The 958-nt window shown below is 43.2% G+C and overlaps 1 protein-coding gene across 1 annotated transcript in view; it reads left to right on the forward strand.

The window, feature by feature from the left end:
• Positions 1–958, forward strand: part of PITPNA (phosphatidylinositol transfer protein alpha) — a 45,651-nt gene that overhangs the window by 26,005 nt on the left and 18,688 nt on the right. The window contains exon 7 of the mRNA XM_003799097.2: positions 778–861. Within this exon, the coding sequence (XP_003799145.1) occupies positions 778–861 (84 nt within the window). The remainder of the gene's footprint in view (positions 1–777; positions 862–958) is intronic.

Genomic DNA, 958 nt, shown 5'->3' on the forward strand with positions numbered 1-958 from the left:
AGTCTCCTGCCTCAGCCTCCCAAGTAGCTGGGACCACAGGCGCCCGCCACAACGCCCGACTATTTTTTGGTTGTAGCCATTATTGTTGTTTGGCAGGCCAGGCTGGATTCGAACCCGCCACCTTGGGTGTATGTGGGTGGCTGGCGCCTTAGCCACTTGAGCCACAGGTGCCGAGCCAGAAGTTATTCTTTATTGTATTCTTTTGCACATTTTGAATCTGTGTCATAATTTTGTATTATGTGCATCTACATCCTATTCACAATAAGCCCTATACAGCTGAGCAGGCAACATCTCCAGAAGTGTTTAGAGTATTTACAAAGGGGAACATATGGAAACAGTGTAATTGTTTTGTGTAGCCAAGAGGGTGTTTTGACCTGTAGGAGTGATACTTAGCCTGAAAAATCAGAGCATTTGTTCTCAAATTTACATCTACTTAACTGAAAATCCAGATGGGTGTGATGATGCAGGCCATAGTCCCAGATATTTGGGAGGCTGAAGCAGGAGAGTTGCTTGAGTCTAGAAGTCTGAAGCGACACAGTGCTATGTGCATACCTGTGAATAGTAGCCACTATACTCCAGCTTGGGCAATATAGTGAGATCCTGTCTTTTAATAAAAATCCATTCTCCCATTCCTTTGGGTAATTTCTCATGTTAGTCTTTAGCAGTAGAAATCTCACATGGATGGCTCTGAGGATAGCTATTCTGAGGTGTCCATTCTGGTAAAAGGGTGCTTTATAGCTTACAAAAAACTACACAGTGGTTCCCTTCTACCTGCAGGTGCATAAACTGGATCCTGAGTCTTGGAAACATGTGGAAACCATATATATAGACATTGCAGATCGAAACCAAGTACTTAGCAAGGTAGGAACTATTTAAAGCTGTGGGTGGCCTTTGAGATGTAAAAATGACTTCTAAATATTAGAATATTAGAAACCTGGGAACTGGCTCGGCGCCTATA

The sequence above is a fragment of the Otolemur garnettii genome, unplaced genomic scaffold, assembly GCF_000181295.1.
Source record: "Otolemur garnettii isolate 467f Iridium unplaced genomic scaffold, OtoGar3 scaffold00145, whole genome shotgun sequence".
NCBI classification, from domain to species: domain Eukaryota; kingdom Metazoa; phylum Chordata; class Mammalia; order Primates; family Galagidae; genus Otolemur; species Otolemur garnettii.